General features: G+C 43.8%; 1 protein-coding gene across 4 annotated transcripts in view; it reads left to right on the top strand.

Moving 5' to 3' along the window:
• THADA (THADA armadillo repeat containing) overlaps nucleotides 1-22541 on the top strand; it is a 1551972-nt gene that overhangs the window by 1366998 nt on the left and 162433 nt on the right. For all 4 annotated transcript variants that reach the window (XM_069233992.1, XM_069233989.1, XM_069233988.1 and 1 more), the window contains 3 exons: nucleotides 17002-17414; nucleotides 18920-19044; nucleotides 22265-22337. In XM_069233992.1, coding sequence (XP_069090093.1) covers nucleotides 17002-17414; nucleotides 18920-19044; nucleotides 22265-22337 — 611 coding nt within the window. The remainder of the gene's footprint in view (nucleotides 1-17001; nucleotides 17415-18919; nucleotides 19045-22264; nucleotides 22338-22541) is intronic.

Below are 22541 nucleotides of genomic sequence, written 5' to 3'. Positions count from 1 at the left end.
TTCGCTCTCATTTCAGTCATCTGAGGAGAAGAGGAGGAAACATAAGAAGAACAGGAGAAGAGTGAATGACTCACCTTGATGTCACTCACATTCTCGAGATAGGTCACCTCAGCATTCCTCTCCACCTGCCGGGTCATCCTCCGAACTGGAGCTCTTTGACATAACTCTGCTTGAAGAGCCTCTTCTGGCAGAGTCACTGCCTCTGGCACTTTCCTTGGTGCCTGTTTCTGGCCATATTCAAGCCCCTTCACCTTCTGTGCCAGTGCTGGCAACTTTGCCATTCCTGGTGTCAGTGCCTTTTCCAACCTAAACAGTGTTTCCGGCACAGAACACAGTCCCAGTACACCATAATGGTTTTATTCAGAAATGCAGCAATACCCTGTTGTGCACTTTTGGGCCCCAGGGAACTGTTAGGGAGTTTGTTTGGAGTTCTGCAGGCAGGTTCACCTTGAAAAGCACGCCTCCGGTTCTGACTGGAGCCACACTAAAGCTGAACCCCCTCTAAGTGGCTCCTCCATCATCACCCAGGCCAGTTCCTCCACAGGAACAGCCTACAAAGATCAAGGCCAGGTTGATGATACCTTTGATGGAGGCTCAGAGGCTAGTCAAAGAAGTTAAATTCAATGTGCAATCCTATCTGGTCGCATACTGCTTCAATAATATTGGCGGACAATAAACCATATTTTTGTCTAGGATTCTGGCTTCATGCAAATGTCTGAGGTGGTACCTCATAACGATGATAGGAACGAGGTCGCCAGTCTGCTTACTCATGCCTCATCAGACACGGCTGACTACTATACATTGCAGGGTGCCAGTGGGCTCGATACGTCATCAAGATGGAAACAGAGTGCCCCTCTGGACTGGTTCAACCTAAAGTAGCCTTCTTTCAAGTAGTTTTAAGGAAGGCAGTAGATGTGCTGGTGCTTCAGCTACCTAATGCAGTAATCAAATCCATCATCCCACAGCCTCATTTGGCATCATCTGAACCATGGTTTTCATTCAACAAAGCTTTGCCTGTCCCCAGCAAGGCAGCTTGGGACAGACCGGCTTCTGCCCCAATCATAAGCATTGTAATTGTATTGTAATACTATTTATATAGCACTTACTACCCCTGATGAGGCGTGAAAGTGCTTTTCGACGAGTAGCATGCTACTCCGGAACCCAAGAGAAATTAGTGGTGGATTAGTATAGGGAAATATGAGTACAGTTTTAGTATTATTATGAGTTAATTTGAGCAGAGTATATGTGAGTTTGTTAGTTGGTTTGACTAGAGTAACGGAGGGATAGAGGAGTGAAGTGTTAATTGGGAGTTTATAGTAATAGGATGAGGCTTGGTATGAGTAAAGGAGAAATGGATGAGGGAAGACTCTGTGGAAAGGGTTAGGGAGATCATGGTAGCAGGAGGGGTTTTGGATGAATCAAAAGTGAGATAAATGAGGGAGAATTTAGGAGGGTTGTTTGGGAAACCATGGTAGTAAACTGAGGTTTGGGTGAGCTAGATGTGGAAGAGGAGGGAAGAGCTTAGGCAGGGTTATTTTGGAGATAAAAGTAGTAGAATGGGTTTGGGATGAGTCATAGTGGGGATGGAGGATATATTGATAGAGACATGGCATAAGTTGATGGGTAGACAAAGTAAAGCTTACAGGAGAGTACATTTATATATATATATATATATATATATATATATATATATATATCATTTTTATTTTTCCTTACTTATGCATTATTATTTTTCTTTAATTTACTTATTTATATTTTGAATTTTAGTTATAGATTTTTATTTTTTTATTCAATTTTTCTCTAGAACAGTAGGACTACAATAAATAATAAACAGATATGTAAACACATACTAAGGGAATATATGTTCAAGGAATATAATAATGGAAATATAATAGTTGGTACAGGCTGTCTCCTGGAGAGCATGCTTTTCTTTTGTTGCACCCCTGGCATAAAGGTGTGAGGTTGAAGGCTTAATCTTGCATCAAATAAGATCCAGTAGCTTTTCCTACAGCTCCCCCAGGTAGGGAGTCTAGGAAAGTGGAGGCGGTAAGAAAGAATGTTTACTCTACGGGCAGCTTAGCCCTAAAGTTTATGAATGCACATGTCTTTTGGCTAGATATAGTCACTCCTTGTGGAAGATGGCAAACATGGTGATCCTTAGCTTACATACCATTTAGATAACTACTTTGCCGACGTAGTAAAGGATGATCAGGATGGTTCTAGGCAGATCATCAGGGTAGGACTGAACACAGTGGCCTTTGTGACCAGGACAGTAAGCTCCTCTGTAACTTTCAGATGGCACACATGACCAAGGTTCATTGGATTCTTAAGGGACAAGCAGGACATGGCATATTATAGCTCTAGTTTGTTCAGAGACCAGGCAGATTCAGCCTTGGAGTGGTGTATTGCATGAAGGGCTACTGCCAGATCATTGGAACTACAACCTCCAGCCCTAGACTACAGGTACCTCAGGACATTTTGAGGCTTTTAAAAGGGTTGTGTCTTTTGCAGGCATCAGTCCCCTCAGCCCATCCAGCAGCCAAACCAATTTCTACATTAGTCTGGGGTTTAGGCAAAGGGAAATGTTGATAGGCCCAACAACTCCCCATCTCTCTCGCACCCCATTTGGGCAGTTGAAGGACGGTGTCTTCCTTTCTGCAGGCATGGAAGATCATTACGTCGGACCAGTAGGTTTTGCAGATCATTGAAAACGGACAATCAATTCCCTTCAACAGCCACCTTTTCAGATGATTCATACCCTTCAGTCAAAGCATCACTTCTAGTTCCTGCAGCAGGAGTTGGCGTCCCTAGTGCAGATGGAAGCAGTAGAGTTGGTACAGAAGTGGTATGACTATTTCAGAGCATCTAACAGGTCGCTACCACTTTTATAATTGAAAATTTCCACAATCTTTTTTTTTTCTTTAAACCTTTATTTTTCATTTTTAAAGACCAACAGACAGCATTGCAAGTAATATTGTACATAACATTAGACAGCTTATGTTGGTAGGACTTTGTGCTTAAATAACAAACTCTCATGCGGGCTATCTCCATCACATCCCTATATGGGACCTCACACTCTGCATGCATGGAAGGTGCATTAACACTAATGTGGATGGAGCTCTCCCCCAACAAGAGGCCCAACGTCCACTGCACTCACACTCTCATTGCTAGCTGTAGACTCCATTTCTTCAAGTGGCGTTAGAAATGTATCGCGCACATATCTCCATACCCTAACATCATTCCCTAGCTTATCATTCCGCCGACTTTGCTTTATGTGCACCTCCCCAGCCAGTGCCCCTTCCTGTGCATCCCCATACCACTGCTCAACCACTGGAGCACGATGACCCATTTCTGTAATGGCCACCCTGCACTGGGCCAGAACTAGTGCCAGTTGCATAAATTTGTAGCTTATCTTCCGACCTTTTGGTCTCTTGACATAGCCCAGTAGACAGTGTAATGGTACATGATCTATACGCATGTGTGTGTGGCCTTTTGGAGGTCTGTTACTACTTGTGTTCATTAGGTATGCACTGTCCGGCATCCACATGCCAGGTGTAGGAAGTGTGCCCCGCTGACGTTACATCACGGGCAGGTATCTGGCCGCGTGGGGGATATACGGTGGAGTTTCTAGTGGGGTCAGATATGTTCTGTGAAGGAAATTATAGTGCATCAGTTTAAAGCTGGCATTGCCTGAGACCTTATGCATAATTTCGCAGATGCCCGACCACACATTTTCATCAACTGGAGTGCCTAGGTCTGCTTCCCACGCAGCTGGGGCTCTGGGCGGTGAACTCTCTTATTGCTCCATAAAGTTGTGTGATCAAGTGTCTACTTCTGCCGCTGGACAGTAATACGTCCAGCATATGCAAGGATTGTGGTGTGGCAGGATATGTGGGCCATGTCTCTTTGGCTATCTCTGCCAGTCCAGTGTGGTGGAGTAAATGCGCCAGGCCTAGTGTAAAGGCTTGACAAGCCTATTCAAATGTGATAAAAAACTTGCTGGGGTATAGGTCCCTCACCAGTGCACACCCTCTATCCCTCCAGGCCGGAAAGGACATATTGGGCATAATTTGCCGTACTGGCGCTAGTATCCAAAGAGGAACTTCATGATGAAAGGGGGCCCACCGCAGTAACACTTCAACTTAGCGCTGCCAAAAATATGCCGTGTGCTGGACTACATAAGGAAGGTCCCTAGTGGTTCCCTCCCCTTTCTAATAATGCCACGGGGAGGCATTCTGCTGTCAACAATCCCGCCAATAAGCAATTCCTCCAGTTATTGCCCTCGGTCAGCCATCAAGCTGCATGCTGCCAGGTGTGCTGTGTAGGAATAAAAATCAAGCCTCAGCACCTTCAGCCCCCAGTCCACCTATCATCTAGTCAGTGTAGTCAGGGTTATTCTACTTTTGCAGACCGAGACATAAGTTCAGAGTTCAGCTTTTTGATGACCCTCTCAGGTATGGGGCAGAGTGAGTTTTGCAAAGAGTACAGGCATCAGGGCAACAGCACTATCTTGGAGACTGCCAGTCTGTCCATCAATGAGAGTGGCAATGTATTCCAGAAAGCAATCGACTTTCGCAAGGAGTCAACTACTCTGTCCATGTTAAGGCACAACTGCTGTGCCTTGGTGTGTGTCACCTGTACCCCCATATATCGAAAGCTTGTCTTCTCCCAACTCAGGCCCAAAGATGGGAAGACAATCTAGCAGCATAGGGACCAGAGCTGCCAAAGGAAAGAGTAGTGACTTATCACAAGTAAGGCGGAGACTGGACATGTCCCCAAATTCATTCAATAATTGTAACAATATTGGTAGCGTTACGTGTGGGGTTGAGACATAAAATAGCACATCATCTGCGTAGAGTGATATTATATGGCAAGCGTCTCCCAGTCGTATGCCCCTGCCCTTCAACTCACAACGCACCAAGATTGCCAGGGGTTCAATCACTAAAGCAAACAGGAGAGGCGACAGAGGGCAGCCCTGTCATATTCCCCTTTTCAGTTCCCATGCTTCTGAGCGACTTCGCCCTACATGCACTCTGGCACTAGGTTCAGTATAAAGTATTCTGACCCACTCTGGGTATTGTGGGCCAAGACCCATCGCACATAAAACTTCAAGCAGATCACCCGAGTCCACAGTGTCAAAGGCTTTCTCCAGATCTATGGATACCAGTGCCAGCCCCTCGCCACTGTGCTCCACTTCATGCATGATATGGGCCAGACGTCTAAGATTTTTGCCCGTGTTTCGGCCGGGAATGAATCCACATTGATCCTCGTGAACTAGCTGGGACACATGTGGTGCCAGGTGGTTGGCTAGTAGCTTGCATAGCATTTTCATGTTGGCGTTGATTATGGTTAGTGTCCTATAAGTGGAAGGGTCAGTCTTCTCTCCACCTGGTTCAGGGAACATGCAGATCTCGCCCTCCCTCATTGACGGGGGAAGGACACCTCTAAAAATTTCCACAGTCTTGATATATTTGAACACATTAACACATGTTATTTAACAACAGCATAAAGCAGGGAGGTTTTCCCATAGTAAGAATTTGTGGAGGGGTACTAATCAAGGTGCTTCCTCGTTCCCAAGAAGGACAGCGGCCTAGACCTGATCCTAAACCACAGGCTCTTGAACTTTTACCTCTGCACACAAAAGTTCAAAATGCTATCCCTGGCTCGGGTACTTTTGACAATGGATGCTGAAGATTCAATAGTGTTCCTTGAACTGCCTAGTGCATATGTTCCCATACCGATCCTGCAGGTGCACAGGAGGTACCTGCACTTCATGGTACGGTCCACTCACTACCAGTGTGTGGTCCCCTCGTTTCAACTGATTTCAATAACTTGAGTCTTCACAAGGGTGGTGGCTGTGGTTGCTGCACATCAGCGCAAGTTGAGGATCTCAGTATTCCTGTACTTTAGTGATTGGCTACTAAAGGAAGTTTTGACACAGCTAGTTTCAGAACACTTAAGGACCATAGAATCAAGCTGGGCTTTTCCATAAATCTACCCAAGTCTAACCTACAGGGCTATCAGCACCTCCTGGTCATATGGGCAGCAATGGACAACACATCTCTGACAGATTTCCCTCTTTCTCAGAGAATCTGGGGAATGATTGCAATGTTTTGGGAAGGAGCTCAAGTTCCAAACCTGACTATTCGTAATCTGCTAGGTCCGCTGACTTCCTGCTTCGTACTGGCAAAGTATGCATGCTGGTACATGAGGGCTCTCTGGGAAATCCTTCTCATTGGCAGTGGTTCCAGCACAAAGCCATTTTGTCAGAATCTTCCTGGATACTGTGATGAGCTTGCACTTGTGGTCGCTAGAGTAGAACCTCACACAAGGGAAGTCCTTTCAGCCACTACCATCAGGGGCCACAGTCATGCCGGAGGCATCCTCCCTGGGGTGGAATGCACATCTTGAGGAACTAGAGATCAGGTGCCTTTGGTCTCAAGAAGTGCAGGTTCTGCACATCAACCTGCTTGAGCAGCAGGCAATTGGCCTTCCTGCCCTCCCTTCACAATTGATTGGTCCAGGTCTTGATGGACATGACCACACAGTGGTATGTGAATAAAGAGGGAAGTGAGAGGTGGTTTCTCATCTTCTCTGTTGAGAAATTCTGAGCTCTTGGCATGGACTCTAGCGCTTGGCATCTGGCTGGTCACCAACCATCTGGCAGGTTCTCTGAACACCAGGACCCACAACCAGAATCTGCATTATCTTGCAGACTATAAGTGGCCTCCCGTTCCGCAGGTGGGCCAAAACATTTTCCCTGGGGCAAGTAAAAGGTGGACCTCTTTACCAGTCACAGAAATGCTCAATGCCCATAGTTCTGTGTCTTCAAGTTTCAGTTGCAGAGTGCCTTCAGGGATGTGTTTTGATTGATTAAGATGTTTCAGCTTCACTAGGCATTTCTCCCCATACCTTTAATTCCTTAGATATTGACAAAGCTGGGCCAGGACTAGACCCAAACCATTCTAATCACTGTGGACTGGCCAAAGAGGTTGCCGTATGCATACTTGACTCTCTCTGTGCCCCTCACTTTAACTATCTCTCAGAGCAGACCTCCTCTCCCAGTTGTAGGGACAGGTTCCACGCCTTCATACCTAGAAATTGAGCAGTAACAGATGAAATCCTTTACTTTGCACCCAGAAGTAGTCAATTTTATATTTTCAGCTTTTTGCCCATTCACAGATATGCCTGTTCAGAAAGTTGGAACATTCTTGTGGCAAGGAGTGCAGATCAAAATGTAGACCCGCTAAAGGCAACCTTTTGGATTTGTTGCACTTTGCCCTCCTTTGAGCCCAGCAAGGTAGTGCGGTGGGCGGTGTCTAAGGCTACATCACTGCCCTTTCAGCAGGTATTTGTCTTTCTGACTAGTCTTGTTTGTTCAAAGCCCTATTGCTCTCAGAGTTTTGAAGGGGCTTACTTATGTTTCACCCTACACCCATTATTATGTCCTAATTAGATCTGAATTTTGGTTTGACTTTTTTTGATGTGGACCCCTTTTAGATCCCTACATGGTTGTCAGTTACTTTTGTTTACTTTAAAAACTGTTATTCCTGTGGTTATCACTTCGGTGTGGAGCTTCAACGAGCTCTAAGTGCTGTGTGTCCAGTCATCTTTCACCTGTTTTACCCAGACAGACCAGTCTTAAATACTAAACAGCTTTTCTGCCTAAGATGGTGACCTTGTTCCCTCTGTGGCAATCCATTACTCTTGTCACCTGTTTCCCTCCACCCCATCCCACCAAGTAGTACATTGGCTGGATCCTTGTAGGGGAGTCAGTTATCGCATCATTCGGATAAGTGTTATATTTGATGACCAGCTCCTCATTGGATATGTTGTCGGCAAAAAGGGCAAGTTGACCCAGAAGAGGACCTTATCATGCTGGATCTGGATCATGAACTACATACATTAACATGTATTATTCCCTTGGTAAGAAGGAACAACCAGAGGGAGTCCATGCGTACTTCACCAGAGCAAAGCCCTCAGCTTCAGCACATGCCAGGAATGTTCCTGTGTTTGAAATTCCTTTCAAGCTTTGCGGAAACGACTATTGCTTGGACTTGGAAGTTAGAAGGGATGGCCATTTTGCTTGTTGCCTGTGGAAGGATTTCCATTTGTGACCACTACCTCAGATCCACCACCTGACAAGAGATACTGCAGTGTTGTATTTTCAAAAGTGTGTGGGGATGGTGGGGGGGGGGGAGAATTTGCAGGTAAACATATCCATCAGAAGGAAAAATGACTTGGCTTTGATAACCATCTTTCTGGTGGACACTTTATCTGGAGATTCTTCATCAATCCCCCCCAACCTCCCTGTTCTGATACTTGGTCATAGATTCTTATAGTAATCTGGTTAAAACATAGTTTATTACACTGCACATCCACATTCAATCTCATGCTACCCTTGTCTCTGCCTCTGAGGGCTTAGAAAAAATGGTTGAGGAACTGAGCCAGTGCGCTGGAGTGGTGCTAGATGGTTCCAGTGACATCACGCCTGTGTCGCTTCCGACACAGGTGAATCTAATGCCATCTATTGGTGGAGGAGAGTTATGTGAAAAGATTTCGTATTCAGTCTGGCACCTACGGGTATTCAAACGTTTGGGAATCTAGAGGTAGACTATCCACCAAAAAGATAGCTGCTGAAGGTAAGTAACTTTTCCTTTCCTCTCTTTCGCTCATCACTGTTACCTCAGGTTTGGTCTAAATCTGTCTTCACGCCAACTGTTTTAGGATTATTCAACAAACACTAGAAGACTGTTTTGCTGTATCTAGGGTTGCTTCTGTGCTTAAAGCGTTCTCTCTTTTTTAGGTGTGATGTGTATGGCATGTGTTATGAGTCATGGCGAACACATGGTTTTCTTTACTTAAATGCTTTTACAGGAATATTTATTCCTAGTGTTCTTTCTGTTTGTGTGTGTCCTTCCACTTCCATTGGAATGTGAACTATTTTGCATCTGATATCTGTCTGCGAGCAGCCAGGTAGCAAGACCCGCATACACATCTAACAAAAGGGTGCTCCAGAAAAAAACAATATTTTTTTCTGGAGCATCCATTTGTCAAACGTTTTTCTCTGCGCTCGCAGCAGACAAGCAGACACAGAGTAGACAAGCATTGGGAAAGTGAATAGGTATGACGTTTGCGTGCACACGTCATAAAAACATAAAACTTATTGGTTTTGCTAATGTTTTTTCTCATTGAGGTAACTCCACTGCTGTGTTGTATTGCTTCCACCAATTGATTTGTGTTTTCCCATAGTACGCTGATATTGGTCACTTTAAAGATCGTATTGTAACCTAACAGCCATTGTTTCACCCATTGGTTCTCTGCCCAATGAGAAGCAAAACATTCTGTTTGAAAATCTTTTGAGTGCTGCTTATAGCGCTGCTCCTCCCTTTGTCAAGCCAGAGTTTTCAGTCCATCTTCAAAACTCAGAAAAATAATTTCTAGTGGTGAAGGAAGACCACTGTTTTGAATACATGCTACACTTTCAGTGGTACAAAGAGAAAAAGCCCAGGGTTAGCGAGCACACTCACTTGCATGATACATCGCAATTGAAGAATGCTTGTAATCGCGCATCCCTAGCCAAAGGCAGATGAGTTTTATAGAGGATTAGAGGCAAGGATACAGTCATCTAGCTCAGGGGCAGCCGGCACAAATCAAAAGGGGAGGAGTGAATAGGGGACGAGGGGAATAAAATAATAATCATTTCTAAAAATACTTATTTGTGCTGCTGCCACAAGCCTCCTCGCTCCTCTTCTTTCCTGATGGTGTCCCAGCAGTCCCTGGGACACCAACACAGGCTCCCTCCTCAATCCTGGCTCTGCTGTCATGCTATGTCTAACATGAGAGCAGTGGCAGGATTGGTCTGACCGGCTTGGTCTGCCACTCACACAGTGCATTGGAGTCTGTGCGGTTTCTCAAACCTGGCTCTGCAACACAGCTGGGTTGGAGAAACCTAAATGCGCATGTCAGTTTGGCCAGCCAAATTGACATACGAACTTAAGTGCACTCCAATCCTCCTCCCCCTCCCATGCCCCATCCCTGTCCTTCCCAGCACATGCTGACTGAGCCAGCATGTGAAAAATAAAACAATAGTAAAATATTGTTTTATTTTTCAGCTGCTGGCTCTTAGCCAGTGGGACGATGCTTTTTTGCATTTGCGCCGCCCCTGAACAAGTTATTTGAGAGAGCTGGTTTGTACTGTATCACGATTCAGGCTCCCACTTTTCCGTTTTTACTGATTTTTACAGATAACTGTACATGATACCTAACATGCACAGAAATATCTATCCTACTGTCTGTATTTATTTGTAAATACAGAAAAAAGAGAAAATAGGTCTTCTTTTCATTGGTCCTCAATAGTACTGGCTGACAAGTGTGTGAGTGTAGAAACAAAAGGGGCAGGGTTTTCTAAAGGAGCTTTAAAGAACTGCAGATGTGCATTTGAATGTACTACAATGCTGACATTTTCATTTTGTTCCATTGCTTATGAGTGATGTATTACATATGCCTTCCTATAGCAGTAAAGTCCCTCAAGCATTCCTATGTAGGCATAACTTAATTTGTTAAATATGTAAAAAAACAAAAAAAACACTAGCTGTACCTCCATTTTTACCCAAAGCAAAAAATAAATATGGATAAATGCAGACAAAATTAGCAAAATATAAATATGGACAAGTATGTGTCTAAAACACAAATTCCAAAAAACTGGAAGCCATCCATTATCATGATTTATTGTTCTTTAAAGAGGTGGTTCTTCAACTGCCACATGCTAACGTGAAAGTGATTCTCCAAAGTTTATTAGACAATTCATTATTTAATCTGTATTTACCCAAACTTAATTGAATGAGCCTGATTATAAAGAAACGTGTGATTTAAAAGTTGCCTGGTACTTAGAAAATTGTTAATATTTCTTTCCAGCTCACCTGCATAAAAACCTTGAAAAAGTATTCGCGAAATATGTGCAAGCTAGACTTTACCGTAAACGCTGTACATTTGGGCTCAATGATAAATGTAGAATATTTAACTAATTATCTAATAAACTCTGTGAAATCACTTTCGCATTTTGTCTTTCGGCAAGACCGATATCTCCTCAAATTTTATTAATATTAGCAATATTTTGACTACGTCTTGAATGCTGCTAACATGAGAATAAAACGTTTTGAAGTTTCTTCCTCCTGGCATCAGCCAGCCAACTTGTCATCAATCTTTCCTCTTTCTTTACAGAAAAATTCCACTGTACATGCGAGGGCATTCAACTCTTCTAAAAAAAAAAATTACATTCTTTGCGTTTCCTGTTATTCATACCAAATCTTGTCCTAACTAGTTCAACTCCTCTGTTCTTCTAACTCTTGCCCTTTTAAAATCATTTTAATAGGCAATTCCAGCACTACTGGCTCTTTTTCATTGGCACTAGAATGCCAGGGTGTCATTCTTTGAGCCTCGAGTTGTGTAAATAGCAAGAGGTCTTAAGTTACAGCACCAGTCCCTGAATCGCAGCAAACCTAAAGAAACTCCATATATGTGATGGGCCCAAAGCACAGTTTATATTTTGGTGGTGGGGACTAAGCGCTCTCTTAGGAGATGGCACTGCACTCCACTGTCTAAACGAGCACAGTGTAGTCGAGCCAGAAAGGCCAGTGACCTACCAATGGGTCTGTAAAACACACCATTGGCACAGCCAATCGTTCTCAACTTTGAGACTTATTAGATTTGCCAGTGCTTATAATCGATCCCGATGCTGTACAGCATCGGTAAAAATATTTTTTGCCGTTGCTGTGCAGCATCGGCCAAAAGAAAAAAAGTTATTGTGTATCACACTCTTGCGTGATGACAACTGCACTGTCTTGGGAGTATGCACCTGCAAAATGACCCGGGCGCCATTTGTTTTTATACTCCCTGATCCCAGGTAGATCGGTAAATAAAGAAATTAAATAGGAGTAGCTTGAATGCTTTTTTTTCATAAGGCGGTTGGCAGGCAGCAATTTTCTACTGCACCGTCCAAAAAAATGTGTGGAAAATAACAATGGATCAGGAGTGGGTAGAAGCTTATGGGAGTGGGCAGGGTGATTAAATTAATATAAGGCTGTGCAAGGGAGAGGGGAAACCAGCACAGAAGGCAGAGAGCAACAAGGGTGGACATAAGCACACATAAGAAAACAACAAGGTGCATGGGGAAGAATCACACTGAAGATAGAGAGAGATCAACATAGAACAAAGGGGTGTAGTGCAGTCGCGGCTCGCGCTAATGGAAAGGGGCGGTGCAGCACGCACGCGGGAGGGATAATTAAATTTAAAAAAATTAAATGTTTTTAAAAAAACCATTTATCTCCGCTCCTCTGCTCCTCCATCTCACTTGCGAGGCAGGCACAGGCTCCCAGCCTGCCCTGTGCCAATCCTGATGCTGCTTAGAGCAGCGTTAGGATTGGCTAGGAGCACCCAGCCAGGGCGCTCCCAGGCAGACTGGGAGCATGTGCAGGCTCTCTCCAGCCCAGCAACTGTGTTGCTGGGCTGGAGAGAGCCCTGTGCACATGTGTGTTTGGCCGGCTCGACAGAGCCTGCCAAACACACATGCGCTCTCACACTCATCACCCCTGTGGCCCGCACCTTTCGCACCAAAAACGATCATAAACATGGTTTATGATTGTTTTGGGAGAAAAAGGTTTGCAGCTACCGCTGCTGGCGGAGCGGTGACACTCCTCCGTACCTATAGAGGAGCCGCCGCTGGTGTAGTGATGATGGGTGGGAAGCACACATAGAAGGGAGCTGGAAAATGCATGCACAATCATGGAGTGCTTACCTGAAAAGTAAATAAATAGTTTTATAAAAGTGAGCATTGGAAGGCTACAAGTAAGCAAATCAATAGTGTAATAGGCATCGAATAAGAAGCAAGCAAACAAGAGTGACAAAAAAAGTCAACCAGTGACAAGGCAATGGGCAAATGTAAGCCCTCTGTAAATTTTGGGAAATGCTGGCAGTTAATTGAAATGCATGCAGCTTGCTCTGTAAGATAGGCAAAACCTAAAAAGTGATGGGTTAATCTCAAAGACTGTTAAATATTCTGGGTGCCATTAGAACTCCATCTTTCCTTTTGTCATCGTGCCACTTAAGGCAGGAACCAGCCTTGGGCCTGCTCCATTAGAAATAGTCCATCACAAACTGCCAGTCCGCTTGCGATCCAAAAAGAAAAAAAAGCACTGTACCAGAAGGTGTGGGGGGGGGGCACTGTCCCAAAAGGGGGGATGGAGGGTTTTGGAGGGGAGGGGGAGAATTGTGCTGGAGGGGGGTTATATTGCTTGCTGGGGGGGCAGGTGGGTGGTGTCGTCTGCCGGTGACAGGGAAGAAATTCCCTGTCACTGGTAGCCTTGCCGCCGGGGTTTTCGTAGCAGTGCTACTGCCGCGGAAACCCGACTCCTAATACCACCGGCGGTCTTCATTGGACCACCGGGTCGGAGATGCTCATCTCCAGACCGGCGGGCCCAACCGCCCTGGCGGTCTGAGCCGCGATGTGGCGGGTTGGCAGAAGCCAACCCGCCACACTCAGAATGTGACGGTCTTCACCGCCAGCCTTTTGGCGGTGGGACCGCGAGTATAGCAGTCTCTCGTAATGAGGGCCTTAGTCTTTTCAAAGTATTAGATTTATTTAGTAAATATAATTAACATTACAATAGTAATTTGGCTAGCAAAAATAGTACCAATAATCAGCAAAATAGGATGCTCAGAGCACATAATTTGCCTTACAGAATCAATATGCAAGACAAATCAGTAGAGCATAATCAAATAGCCTAAACATTAGCCTGAGCATTGGTGTGCTCTGCACCACCAGATGAAAGTGTGCTCAGTGTCTGTAAAACGTGCTTCTCTAAAATGAGATGAGAAGCGCTCTGCTAAAGTGTGGTTTAAAATGTGCTCCGCTAAATAAATTAAAGTCTTCTTACAGCGTTTTGAACAGTACTAACAATTGAGTCATACTGGCTAAAAATAATTGTGACACACTTAGCACATACCATTCTGTCAGAAACAGAAATGTTTCATGAAAATAAAAGCATTTTCTCTTGCTTTCCATCCGGACACTTGTATCTTTAAGATACAGATACAGTACACCATGATTTTCCGTGCAGGCGTTCATTACATTCATACAACTTTTCACCCAAATGAAAACAACAATTTCTAAATATATAGCATTCATGAATTTCTTTTCACAACATTGTCTTGCATATACTTCAGGTTGTAGAGGAAGTACCACATAAATATAAGTATGGGAACATTTGCACTTCTGCCAAAACATGATGTAGACTTTGGCCTGGTAATGTCACATCTTTTAGTCAGTGGCGGCTCATTCGTTATGGCACTCCCAGCCAATCCTAACGCTGCTCTGAGCAGCGTCAGGATTGGCCACAGGGCAGGATAGGAGCGGCGCGGTGGTGGTGCGGCGGCGAGTTAAGGTACGTGGAATTTATTTCCTTATTTAATTTTATCTCCCTCCTTCCCCCCTCCTCACCTGCTGCATCGCCCCATCCCTTCTAAGCCCCGTGAGCCGTTCCTGCTTTTAATCATGGAAAGATACAACAGACCAGGAAGCCAGGCAGTTTCAGCGAATTCACAATATTTGTCTGTTTTACAGAGAAAGAAACAAATGCACATATATTTGTTGGGCTTGTTTTAAGGCCTTCTGTGTTAGCAACTACAAAATGATGTTTACAATGTTAATTAGCTTCCTCATGGAGACTGCCCCCTCCTTGCACCTGTGCCTGTTGCTGTACAGGGTAAAGTTTTGTTTTGTTTTTTAAACATTTTTCATTGGTTTTCAATCACAGAGAAGGCCCAGTTGTGATCATATTTGCATCTTCCGAATCGTGCACATGAAAATATATTTGTCTCACTAGCATACATTTCGTACTAATTATACAACATCATATAATTGCAATCATTACAGTTGATGCCCTCCATCATCCTTCAGTAACCATCTTCAATAACACAATAACAATCCCCAACTACCCCTCCCACCCTCCCTCGGTTGCATCTGTTGACAGTCATGATTGCTCCATTAGGATTCAGGCGGATTAAGGATAGTAAACAAGCCTCCAGCCTAGGTCACCCCAGGCTAGTATGGTTCATCTCCAGAATAGTAACTTCTCAAGGCGATGCAGCAGTATCTTCTATAGCCGCTTGAAAGTCAGCTACTATTACTTCCCATGCCTGTGCTTCATCCAGGCACCCAATCCCTCTTTTTGCCTCTCTTAGTAACATTGCACCCTCTGTTGTTTCCCATTTCTCCAATACTCTAAGCCATCTCAGCAGTTGGGGTCCCCAGCTGTTTTCCAATTACGTGTTACTTTGCGTTTCGCTAGTAGAAGCGCTAGTCTAGAAACTTTGTTTTTCGAAGTGTGAGGGAATCAACTCGACAGACAGTACCCCGGCGTGCATGGGATGGTCCTATCTAGCACAGTGGTCAGCTGTGCCGTGACCCCCTCCCAGTACTGATGTAGCTGAGGGCAACTCCACAAAATGTGGAGCAGCCCTGCTCCAATCTCTCCACATCTAGGGCAACCCACCTCCTCCACCTGAAAGTAGCACATTGTTCGCTCAGGAGTCAAATAAGCCCTCTATAGTACGTAGAAAGTAATCAGTTTAAAACAAGCATTTCATGAGACCTTTTGGCATTCTGTCAAGTATAGTGCTCCAGGCTGTCTCCGATATCGGGGGATCCAAATCTTCTTCCCAGTTAGCCTTCAGTTTTTCAAGCAGTTGGCAGCAGTCTTCCCCGATGGCCTTGTACATATCAGATACCACTTTAATAGTGCCAGAGGAGCGGGCCATATATCTTCAGCTGCCCATCCCTGACAGCTCAACTGTACCATTTCTCCAATGGCATCGTATTGCTGAGGTTACCGCCCTGTACAAGAGGAAGTTCCCCCTAGGGATATCGTAGTCCGCTCTAAGATCCTCAAACAAGAGCATTCCCCCATCCCTATAGAGGTCTCACAGTGTGGAAACCCCTGCTTCTGACCAGACCGCAAGGTTTCTCCAATCCTCTCCATGCGGGAGGGCTTTTAGCTTTGTTATTAGCAGGTCAGGCGAGTAGGGTATGCTACCATGGGCCCGTTGGAGACATCTACCCCAGCACCTGGTGATCACCTTAAGTTCTTCAGTATCGAACACAAAGATGCTTCTGACCCCTGGTGTGAGGGGGCCCTCCTCCCCCTCTTGTCTTAGCCTACCTGCTAACCATTGGACAAACCACTGCAACTGGGCCACCAGATAGCATCCCTCAAAATCCGGCACCACCAGTCCTCCCTCTCCCACTGGATGCTGTAGAGTAGCTAGTGCATCCCTTCTGCGGGTGGAGCACCATATGAATGATAGAATTATCGTGTCCACCTCACTAAAAGTCATCCAGGGTATCCACAAGGGTAGTGCTCCAAAGTAATATAGGAGGTGAGGAAGGACAATCATCTTCAACAGTGCAATTCTACCTATGACTGACAGTGGAAGGGTTGTCCAGAACGCTATGCTAGTTTTTAGGGCCCACACAGGGCACTTCCTACACTTCCATTGAGCTGTAGAGGTTACAGTAGGGGTGAGCACAGCATAATTGACAACCACAACATCTGAAATGCTCATTTAGGATGTTGCTGGAGCCAGGGGGTAGACTGCACTTCCATACACTCCAGGTAAAAGCAACCTGTTTACATTCTGCCCACAAAGAATGGAATTTTGTAACAGCTTTGTTGTCCTCCACAGGGGCAGTACCAGTCATTAACAACCTCACCCTTTTTATTGATCTTCATATTTTTCCCCATAACGCTGTGGCAAGTTTTTACTGACCAGTAAAGCCCATTGTGACAGGGTTTCAGCTTCCGTTTGGTTGAATTGTTTTTGATGGGCTTTAAATAGATGCCCCTTCTCGTTTGTTGCATGCATTTTCTAGTGCTATTTGAGATACAGCAGTGCATCTGAAATTGCTTTCATCTACATATTATTGCATTTGCTCCTTCATTATAGATGTTGTCATCTCTGAATTTTGGATGGATATTGACTCTATTATTATCGATTCGGAACTGATGAGTGAAGCACACCCACTGCCTGCTGCTCCGGGACTCACACAGTATCTCCAGAGTGTCGCTAAACTTGCCATATCAGCATTATCATTGATGGCTAACCCCGACCCTTCAAGTTGTCTTCCATCTTCAACGGTTTCATCCAGAAATGCCCACCAATTGTTATTGCGGCTGTTGCATTCCGAGTTCCACGAAGTGCGTTTGCTGATTTTAGAAGCTGTACTAATGTGGTTGAAGCATGCAGACCTTAAGCAGGATATGGAAGAAAGCAGACCTCTCTCAGACTCATCATGTTTTTGGGATGAAATCTTCCTGAAGCTGGCATTTGAAGAAAATCACCCAGACTGTTTCTGCAAGGTAAGGCGGTCAGTGATGAGATACTTGTGTGATGTGTGGACCTCTGGCTATTGAGCTGGACAACAGATCATAGAATGTCAGATACTAGTGTGTCAATGTACTTTAACATTTAGTTATATGACTGTTATTGTGTATTATCAAACTATTTACACCACTCCTATATGAGGGATGATTTCACTCTAATTTCCACCTGTGTAGTTGCTTAGCTAGAGAAATGAGCCATGTAATAAAACAGGTACTTTCACTAATAAAGTATATGCAGACTAGTACTCACGATTGAGTCAAGTAACGTCCCTCTCACATGCATTCAAGTGAACGGCTAAATGCATAAATGTGAATCTGCATTTTTACAGCTAGTGTCTTCTGCTTGAGTTTTTTCTGAGCACCTTTTGCCATTATCCCATAACCCCAAAGTCTGCCTTGCTGTCCCAGATCATAGGGTGAATAAGAGGGAAGGGAGGTCGCCTACAGATTATAATGTTCCCAGGAACTTCACATTGACCTACAAATATTGTGTTCACAAAGGTGACATTGTAAGCAAAGAGTAATGCTCTTGGTGGAAAGCTACCTGAGAATTTGAATACGTCTCCCACCCTCCTTCAGCTGGCTCAGTGGATTGCTGATCCACAGTGCTTTGCATCTACGGTTTCTGATCCAATCCTAATTTCTAGTGGAATGCTGAGAAATACTCCACAGTAAATCACAGCTTTACTAAATGTTCAGGAAAACCCTATCAAATGACTTCAGTACTCATCTCCATCAGCCAAAGGGAGAGTGAGCGGTGATTTAGGGTGATCTCAAGATTAATGCTACCACAACAGTGATCCTTATAATAGAGTGAGGATACAATGTCCCTTCTATTGTGAGATGTTTATGGCTTCTTCCCGGTGCATTTCATTCCTCCATTGACAGTGTCCATGTCCAAGTCATTTTGATTTTGTCCTTGTACTTACTTAGAGGAGCTTTAACCCAGCCTCCTGCATCCCTCCATCTCATACATAAGGCTTAATGGGGGTTAGTCCACTTGAGCCATTAGTTTCCTTCCTACTCTGAGTGACTGCAAGCTGCCCGCTCAGAATACAATAAAACATTGAAGGACACCCATTTGTTGTGTGCACGGCTAGCCACTTTTTAAATTATTTTTGTAATGAAGCTTTAATAAAACATTTTAAGAAATTGGCAAAGCCAAGAGGGTGGCATCTTATGTCACGTCTATTGGCTAGATCAGTGCTATTTGTTTGTGGTAGCAACCTATTCGTGATGTTTTAGAGACCATGCTACTTCGCGTGGTGAGTGTCCAGCATCCCTTGTATGTATATGTTTTTTTTTTTTTTTAATGGATGGACTCATTAGTAGGTCGAATTAATATACCTCTTCAAAAATTAAAATTTCCGTGGGAGAATTTAAACCGCCTAGAGGTGTGGATAAAAAGTGAATCCTTGCACCATTAGGATTATATGGTTTCACAGGTTAGTTTGCTAATAAGCTCTCAACTCAATTTTCAGGTGCTCGAAATTCTTTTTCACATGGACACCAAAAAGTTGCTTCTTAGCATGGCGCACTCCAAAGAAAAGGATAACAAAGAGTTATTGAAATGGGTGATGAGTATTGCAGATTCTTCGTATTACAGGTACTGCCACCTTTTTTAAATTTGTATGACCTCCTGAATAAATTCACCCTAGTTCAAAGTATTGCAAAGCTAATGTTGCGATTGTTTATTCTTCAGTTCAATCAATGGAGTAAGGCTCTTAATAGCCTCCCACACATATTCATGTTTTCTTCAAGTGGTCATTTAAGTTATGTTGTATTTTACTTGCATTATTTTACTCTCCTCTTTTGGTTTACTGTTAACAAATCTATAAAAATTGGTCTCTAATACAAGTGAGTTTTGTGGAATTGTACAGAGGTTGTTTGATGCTAATCCTGTCATGATGCCACTGCTAAAGTTTGATGTCTTTATCGTCTATCATTCTACCTTACACTGGTAGTATTAAAACAAAGAGAGGACTCTGAAATGCTCTTTGTGACTTTCCTGTGGGTTTTACAGCCAGATAACAAACATTTATAACTAATGAGATCTTGGCTAGTCAGGCCAGCATGTGTCCTGGATTTCTTTACAGTTTTGAACACTCATGAATGTGTTTTTACCTGTTTTCCTTGTGGGCAGGGAGTGAGGCAGTGCATTTTTATGAGCCTACCTGTGTATCTGAGTAGGGCCCGTGAGCTGTCTCTGAGTGCGTGGGCTCACTGCGTGATAAACAATGAGAGCTCTTATCTGTTTCACTAAACGGTGAGTGCAGTAAATGTGCGTGAACTTCTCTTTTTTGAATGGCTGGAATCAATGAGGTTGCCTGCAATGATTTGATATCTGATTAAGTTCAATGTTCTAACTGCCCTATATTTATTTTTTCATGAGCTTCAACAAAATCTGCTCTTTGGAGTTTGACTGTAGCACTTTGATTGACCACATGTGGGGCATGATCCGTGCCTCCAAGGGAACTCTTTTCCTCAAAACAAAACAAAATCAAGTTGATGGTAGTCTTTCTGCTTTTGGCCCGCTAGTGTTCACCTTCACAATTAGCACCATGGTCAACTTCTGCAAACTGAAGGAGAAGGATAATCATTCTGTCTGGCTCGGTCACATGGACTTCTTATTGTGTGATTGAGCTATCAGTCATACCTTCCATGGCCTTCGGTTGTCAACCAAATACTTAGCTGGGTCCTTCAGCACTTGGAAGGGCTTCATGTAAAACTTCAGCAATGTTTCTTGCGAGTAGAAAATGATTGATTCAGTGATTTCCCTTCTGTTCATAATGCTCCTCTAAATTGGCCCTCTGAGGTCCAGTGCCTGTAGTTACCCTGAGAAAAAGGCCTCAAGACCCTAATTGGTTGGTGAACAATCTACATTTATGAGTGATAAAACGTGTCAAGTCTGATTCTGTTTTAAGTCATCCTTGTACACTTGACACAGGCCAATACACCATCTGTTAACCTCAAGTATTGTGGTTCTTTTGAAGTCATTGGCAAGGCTACTCTACATGTTTTCTGCCAGTTTTCTACTACTGTCTTTTGTTTGTTGTTCTTTGCTACCTAACCTCAAGAACCTGTCGTGCGTGTTAGAGGAATGGATTCAGGTGCTTCAAGACATGACAAAACTTCATAGCTTGTTGAGTACAAGTGCCCACCTTTGTAGATGTTACTGTAAATAAGGTTTTTATTGCCCTCACCAGTTGAACATCCTACAAGTCTGGAAAGAGGTAGATACGAGGTTACGATTATAACAGTTACATCAGTGAAAAAGTTGTACTAATTAGATCACTAAAATGTTAGATTTTCTCCAACCGTTAGAATTGTGAAGCAAATTGATAAAACTGTTTCTTAAAAGGAAATTAGGAGTCTTTTATATATTTAAAACTGTTTCCATACCAGAAACATTTTCTGTGTGACTTTAAATCAAGTTCCTGATAAGTCATAGAACCTACTAGACTCCTTCAAGACTCCACATACTTGCCTCCTAACACCTGCTCACATTTTGCACCCCCATGGTGCTTCGATTTTACAGAAGGAGCTCTCAGACGCTTACAGGCCCCTTCGGTAATATGGATCAGCCAGCAGGATCCCCAGAGGTGTATTAACATGCGCATGGGGGTGTAGCCCCATTCAAATGAGGGAATCCTTTACATTTGCTCCAGTTACACATTACGGGTGCGTCTGCAGAGAGTCCATCAGGAAGTGCACTGACTGTGTGCCACATAGAGGTGTTACACAGGCGGTGCGCTCCTTTGGAGGAGGAGCAGGAGTGTTTGAGGGACCCCACCAGCATTCCCCTGCAGGTATGTTGAATCACTCACTGCACTCGCCTGCAAAGGGACTACTGCACCTCTTTAAATGTGTGGCTGGGTCTGCCGCATCAGTAGAGAGCCCAGTGACAGCTTCAAACTGCCAATGTGCCTTTCATTGATGTGATGTAGCCAGTGCAGGTGCTGGTTCATGATTGCACCGAGAACAGCAAATTGACTATAATAGGGCACACAGTCCCGGTCTGTGCCTGGCTCACCCGGTTAAAGGTGCGCTGTGGCACAGAGTGAGACAGTCTGTCTTATTGGACTACATATTTCTTAAACATTCAGACATGAATAATCGCTAAGGACTTCTTTTGGGATTTCTGATTAAGTAACTATAACAGTTCAGTCCTCCATGAGGCTGTAACTACCGTGGGGCCTATACAGGATTTGACCAACATTACTCTGCCCGTCATGGTGGAAGAGGATATACCCTCCACCATTCTGCCCGACTTCCGTCCATCAAATTTAGAGATGATGGCTGGCCCAGCAGTTGTCTCCTTACATTGTAAGGAACCACCGGCACAGTGTTTCCTATCAATGTACACAGAAGATTGGTGAATAGCCACCATCGGTTTTCAAACGTTTTTTGTTTTTCTTAAACATACTCCCGATGCGGGAGTTTGTTTCAGAAATGGGTCTTAGAGAAATTGGACCAGATGACCTAAAATGTTGCTCCTTAATTTTCATTGGTTAGGAAAAAGATGAGAACTTTTGCTACATTTACCACGTCATGAGGACTTGTAGACTCTGAAACCTGATGGTACTCCATGCTGAAACACCATGCTTTTTTTTATTGTAGTTAACTTGTTCCCGTTGTAAAGAAAATGTAATTTTTTTTATATTTATAAATGAACATGCTCAGTGGTTTTTAGGATGACGTAAAAGGCATCTTAAGAATTGTGTTGCAAATAAAGCTGTTTTTGACATTTTCTCAGTAAATATGATACAGACTGCTTGCTTTTAAATTTACTGTCATTTCATTGTGATTTCTACCTTTGTTTTCAGTGTTGAAATCCAAGGCTTAGCTCTAAAGTTGTCCTCAAAGTTGGCCATCTATTTTACATCAAGCATCCAAGAGGTAATGCACTCTGTACAACTAAATGTTTTTAGGATAAAGGGCAAATTTAGCTTGACCGACTCATACTCACGACTTTGTTTCATATTAAATGTCAAAAAAGTTAAGTTGTAGAAAGTGATCATGAGAAAAGTGTCATGAGTTACACTAAAGTTCATTACCTGATAAGTGCAATTTAAAAGTCACTGATCAAAACTTTTAGTAACA

The sequence above is a fragment of the Pleurodeles waltl genome, chromosome 5 (genome assembly GCF_031143425.1).
Source record: "Pleurodeles waltl isolate 20211129_DDA chromosome 5, aPleWal1.hap1.20221129, whole genome shotgun sequence".
In the NCBI taxonomy this organism is placed as follows: Eukaryota; Metazoa; Chordata; class Amphibia; order Caudata; family Salamandridae; genus Pleurodeles; species Pleurodeles waltl.
This window is presented reverse-complemented; position numbering and strand designations above follow the sequence as displayed.